Source organism: Pterocles gutturalis, unplaced genomic scaffold (assembly GCF_000699245.1).
Source record: "Pterocles gutturalis isolate BGI_N339 unplaced genomic scaffold, ASM69924v1 scaffold46765, whole genome shotgun sequence".
In the NCBI taxonomy this organism is placed as follows: Eukaryota; Metazoa; Chordata; class Aves; order Pterocliformes; family Pteroclidae; genus Pterocles; species Pterocles gutturalis.
The window spans coordinates 1-6,165 of NW_010147633.1; the positions used below are offsets into that span (position 1 = coordinate 1).

At 41.9% G+C, this 6,165-nt stretch overlaps 1 protein-coding gene across 2 annotated transcripts in view; it reads left to right on the forward strand.

The window, feature by feature from the left end:
* Nucleotides 1-208: 208 nt before the first annotated feature.
* ZFYVE1 (zinc finger, FYVE domain containing 1) overlaps nt 209-6,165 on the forward strand; it is a 25,565-nt gene continuing 19,608 nt past the window's right edge. The window contains exon 1 of one of the 2 annotated variants that reach the window (XM_010086095.1): nt 209-1,081. In XM_010086095.1, the coding sequence (XP_010084397.1) occupies nt 584-1,081 (498 nt within the window). In that variant the 5' untranslated portion in view covers nt 209-583. The remainder of the gene's footprint in view (nt 1,082-6,165) is intronic. The other variant, XM_010086096.1, reaches the window with a different exon arrangement.

The following is a 6,165-nucleotide window of genomic DNA, read 5'->3' on the forward strand; positions in this document are numbered from 1 at the left end:
GGGAGCGCACAAAGAGCGGATTTTTGTTTATCTGGCGGAGCACATCAGGAAATTCCCAGCAAATAAATACCGTGAACTCTGAAGGAGGAGCTTAGCTGGGGAGCGAAAGCAGAGAATTTTCTAGTATTGACACAGTCCTGTGTGTCTGTCCCCGTGTATCTGCACTTGTGCGTTTCTAATGCCTTTTTGCCTCTGTGTCACCGTCTCCCTCCGTTCTCTGCTGCAGGGAAGTACTTGCCCTGTCTGCTGAAGTCACCAGACTGAAAAATTTTTTCTCATCACTGAAAATATGTTACAGAGCTAAGCAGAGAGAGAATGTATACCAGCATTTGGGTATAACAGTACAGGAAACCAGCCACGCTCTTTATTTTGGAGAAAGAAAACTTAATCTGCGCTTAACAAGACTCTTCCTAGGAGGCAGGTCAGTGTATGAATCTTATAGAAACATCTATTAATTATTTAAAATTAAGCGCAGACAGAATTCCTATTGTGTTTCTTTCCCCTGAGAAAATACTAAATTTGCGACTGACTCTCACACGTATCATTGTTCAAAACAGAAACGTTGCTTTAAAGAAATCTGAAGATGAGCGCCCACACGCAAACTGCCGAGAAGGGACAGAACACGACACTTCTGTGCCAGGAGAGCTATGTTTGCAGTGGGACAGATGAAGCAATCTTTGAGTGTGACGAATGCAGGAGCCTACAGTGCCAGCGGTGTGAAGAAGAGCTGCATCAGCCGGAAAGATTACGGAACCATGAACGGACTCGTATAAGACCCGGCCATGTCCCGTACTGTGACTCCTGCAAAGGTGCCAATGGGAACATAATGCACGCCAGTATGATGGGCTCAAGGCAGATAGCAGCGGTGAGGTGCCAGGTGTGCAAAATCAACCTCTGCGTGGAGTGTCAGAAGAGAACGCACGCTGGGGGGAACAGAAGGAAGCACCCTGTCACTGTGTACCATGCTGGCAAAGCCCAAGAGCAGGAAGAGGAGGAGGGGATGGATGAGGAGACCAAGAGAAGGAAGATGACAGAGAAAGTTGTGAGTTTCCTCTTGGTGGATGAAACTGAGGAGATTCAGGTAAGAACTGTTGTGGTTTGTTTGAACGGGTGAGATCCTTTAGTTTCTATCTTGGCCTAAGAGGCTGCTGTGATGCATGATTAATACTTGAAGTGGAACTGTCGGCAATGGTAACGAAATGAGGGTAGCCAGTTAAGTGGCACTAAGTGAGTATCGTGGGCCAAAAAGACACCGTGCCTTGGAGTGGCCTTGCTCACGAGTTCCTCAGAAGGTCAAGTTCATTAAAACCTTATGTGTGGCAAGAGCCTCCTCTAAGAGGCTTGGTAAGTGCAGCTGATGAAAGAATTGACTCTGTACTGAGACACGCACAACTAAGATAAGAGCTCGCTGTCCAGGATGCTGATCATTCCTGAACAAATTGAACTGAGAGTATTGCAGTGATATTCTGCAAATGGGAGTGCTGGCAGCCAATCTCCTACCGTATGACTTGGAGTGGGCACTCTACCAAGCAGTGCTACTGCAAGACTACAGCCCCCTGCTACACTCCTTTAGTATCCGTAAATCCATCTGCTTTTTAGGAATAGGATAAACTAGAAATAAGGGTCCAAAGGGTGCCATCCAAGCCCTACAGCCACCACGGTTAAGCTATATTGCTTCTCACAAATATAATTCCATGTTAGCCTTTTGCTGAAAGAGGAGGAAATTGGCCATCAGTTTGGAGTAGACCTGCTGGTAATAATGGTAGAATAGAAATACTAGTTAACTTAGAACAGCCTCTCAGGAGGCATTCTTTTACAAAATGTAGCATGCAATACATGCAGTTACTTAACTCTTCTGTTGGCCCTTACATTTGGTGAGCATAAGCACTTAATAAGTGTAAAAATACTTTACAAATGTAAAAACAGCAACATGTGGAAGTCACAGGGCAGGTTAGTTACACAGCTAAAATTTCAACTTCATCTTCTGGCTTCCAGTTTGCATCCTTTGTATTAAATGTTATTCAGGAGACACTGAAAGAAAATGTATAGTCACCTGAAGACTCAATACCAGTTGCTCTAATTTAACATATTCATGCCACCGGGGTAAAAAGAATTGTGATGATATTCTGATTGTTGGTAGATGAGTTATTTGTATCTATCGTAGTGACAGCCAATGTGTCTGCCATGTATTACAAGGAAATATGACTTAAATACCTTGTACACTGACATAGAAAATATACTATGCAGGACACCAGTGACTGTAAACTGAGCAGCTCAGTTTCAGGTGTAGTATCAGTCCTAAGTTTGTATGCCTCCCCTAAGCACACACATTTCCTTGGAATGCATGCCAGATGCAACTGTTGCTGGAAGATGCAGACTTTTCAGTAATCTTCATTTAGCCACTGGAGCAAGCTCTGAAACACCTTAGACCAAGGCTGTCCTGGAAAGCTGCTCACAGGCTGTCGTCGTACTGGTTTAAGTTATCTTTATACTCATGAATCTGTAAGCCTTCTTGAGGGAGACTTTTGGCTGCCTCTTGCAAGCAAGTGTGTTGCTATTTAAATGTCATGGGCAATCAAGCCAGCTTCCTTACTTGGACAGCAGTGGTGCTTTATCTGATCATAGTGATGTGATCAGAACTGGGTTGAAGAAGCTCTCTAGAAATTATCTTGCTTCACTATCAAGGTGTTGAATCGGAGCTCTTCCATCTGGAGTGATCTTTTCTTCCTCATAGCTAAATACTTAAGTGACATCTCACAGCCAGTCTCCAAGCAGTTTGAGACTTTTCGATTAAAATTGTTTCCAGCAGCTGGAACTTAGAGTGCTTGCTATTGTGGTGATTTTTTCTGCTAGTGAGCATGAGGACCTTCAGAGAGGGCTGTCAGATGACGAGCTATCTCCAAAGGCATCTTCTGTAGCATCTTTTGTGTTTGATAATACTGAACAGCCAATTTAACTATAGGAAAGTGATCCTCATTCTTTTTTCTTGTGCTTGTCATTATCAAGATTATTGCTGATTACTTGAGGAGAAATCCTTAGAATGTTATTTATTTAAACCAATTTTTTGTCAAGAAATGCCAAAACAGTATTAACTTGAAATGTGGAGATTCAGGGTTTGAGGGTGTGTGACTTTTTAAGCTTGAGCAGACAGGAGAAGTATTTATCAGAATTATGGAGTCCAGCTATCTGTAACTGTCTGCTTTCTGACCTTTGGAACTTGAAGATTGTTGCATTAGTCAGGAAATAAGAGAGGACACTACTGGTTTGCTGTCAGTGGTAGATTCTGCCATAGCAATGTTAAATACTACTTGTACAAAATCTGCTGCTGAGCAAATGTGATGGATCTAGGTACTTGCTGATGTATATGTGTTTACAAACCTCTTAACTTGAAAGGAGTTCAATGAGATGGAAGCACAAGGCAAAGAGATTTCCCTTTTAGTTTCCTTTGGAACTTGGAGTTGTTAAGCTCAAGTGGTTATGTTTCATTTCATTGTTCCCGTTGGCTTCTTGGAGCTGGTAGTTCTGAAACTCAAGGACATTTATAATGTGTAAGTAATGACTGAGCTAGTTCCAGATCCAGAAGCAATGCAGATTAATCCATAAGGAGCTGTGCCTGAGAAAATTAGTTTATCTGAAAGGTGAATGTTCTCAACTTGGGCTCAGCACTGCACTCATGAAGCTATGATAATTCTGAGATGTGCATGATTGTCTTTGTGCCATATTGCACAGATGTGCTGGCCTGCTCAGGGATAGTGTGGAGCTTCAAGTCCACTTAGTCAGGAAAGGTCCCATTTTAAACCGCTGCTTGTGGAGCAGTTGTGTATGGAGAACTGATGGTAGCTTAAGTTCATATCCATGAAATGCAGGCTTCTCTGTGATGTTCATCGTAACAGTGCTATATCTGAGCACTTCAAGAAGAGGTTGGTTATCTTGTGTGAAGAAAATGCCGTTAAAAGTTAAATCCAAGTTCGCCTTGAAAGTCTGTGGAAGAACCAGAGAGAAGTTGTTCTTCATGTAGTCCAACCCCAGCTGTCTCACACACCACAGTGTGATGCTTTGCAGCTCTTGTGAGTTAGTCCCCAGCTATCTTGACCTACACCACATATTTTCTTTTCCTTCTTCCAGGACTTATTGCCCTTATAAGACCTTATAGACTTCTATCAGAAAACAAATCTTGGTGGTGTTTACAAATTGGCATCATCTGCAGTTTAGACTCTATGCTAGGTCCTTTTTCTCAGGCTGTATTATGCAGTTTCTCTTCACGCAGTATTAAGCTTTTAGCCTATCTATCACATATCTGAAGCTGACGCTTGAGTCAGATTGTTCTTGATAAATGCAGCATCTGTTTGTTAACTGGCTGTGCATAGTCTATCTTCCCTGCTTATCTCTACTCAGAATGATATTGTGGGGATTATTTCATCAGTCAGTTGCTTCAGACTTGCCACTGCTCTCGTTACATCTTCCACATCTCCTCTTTGCCGGGTTAGACTCTGTCTTTTTTTTTTAATGTGTCTAAATCATCCAACTGAATCTCCTGATCTGCTCTGCCAAGATGTCGGCTTTCCTTTCTTATCTCTAGCTTGCTGGATTTTCAAACAAGCATCACTCTGCTGTTACTAGTGCTGGTCCTTGCACGCAGGAGGCACTTCCCTCAAGAACTTACAGAATCCATTAATTGATCTTGTTTAAAACTCACCTAGACTCATGAATCTATTAAGAAAAACACAGCAGAATACAACAATAAAAACACGACTCACCTTAGGATAGTTGTTTTGAGTCCTGATACTGTCTCACTGTCTGTTGAACTTTTCTGTCTTTGTCTCTTGTACTTATGTTTATGCAGTTTCTGGAACAGTATCCATTTTTGCTTTGCCTTTATACAACACCTTTGCAACAGAGCTTTTTAGCATAAAGGAGAGTGTTACATATCAGTTGTACAGTGAATGCTGTTTACTACTGTTTCTGAGGTAGAGGAGAAGAAATGCTTAACAACACACAACAACAATTTTATATTTTTATCTCGCGGAGCAGATGTTGAAAGTTCTTACCACAGGATCAGAACTTGGTTGTAGTGTCACTAGTGGCTTCTATGATAACACTTTGTCCAAAGCTCTAACTAAGGACTCGGCACATATATTTTATAAAAGTAGAGAAAGTCTTTAATTGACCCCAGAATACATGCTTGGTTGTTATTAGCTTGCCTTAAAGAGTTCACTGATCTTTGACCAGAAACTAGCTCTGTCACAAGAAATTACCGAAAACTCCAGGTTGCAAAGAAAAATAAAAGGTACTGACTTTGTAGCCTGTCTTACCAAGGAGGCAGGAAGAAAAGTTTTTCCTCTAGCTAGTCACAAAAATAGTGTCCTCAGCAGTATAATTTTATGTGGGAGAAATGGGTCTCACCTGAGACACCAACTATGAGCTCCCTTTCTTCAGTTAGCAGGATCTTTTTGTTTTGCCAATAGACATCTGGATTTCCTAAATCCAGCCCCATTCCTTGAGCTCTTTTTCCTCCTTCTAGCAGGGTTAGACACCTAAGGGATTAAGCTCTCCTCAGCAAATACTGAGCAGGATCTACATAATGCTTTGCAGTCAGTTTAGATGATGCAGAATGACCCATAGCCCTTATTTTAAATGCAGTCTGTTTTATACAATCATTAAATAACCAGCCTCTAACAGAGTAACAGTCCGTGTGTCCTCCTCTGTCTCCTCCTGTTAAAAAGTTACACATAGAATCACTGAATGGTTTGGGTTGGAAGTGACCTTAAAAACCATCAAGTCCCAACCCCCCTGCCATGGGCAGGGACACCTCCCACTAGCCCAGGTTGCTCAAAGCCTCATCCAGCCTGGCCTTGAACCCCTCCAGGGATAACTCTTCAGGGGTGCTAGCTGCTTTGCTTTTCTTATTCCCACTGTAAACCTGATGAAAGTACTGTGATTTTTTCCATATTACCTGCTGATTTGAGCCTGGCCAAAGTCTAGAGAAGAGAGAAAGGAGAGTCACTAGGAATGCTTTTTACAGTCAAGTATTCTTTGTCAGTCAATGCAAGCTAAGGGATGTTTTCTCTCCTAAGAGAAGATCACAATCTCTTAAGTGTTATTGCTTTCCTGTGTGATAGAAAAGCATTTGTTTAGCAGATAGTACTAGTTCCTATGACACTCTTT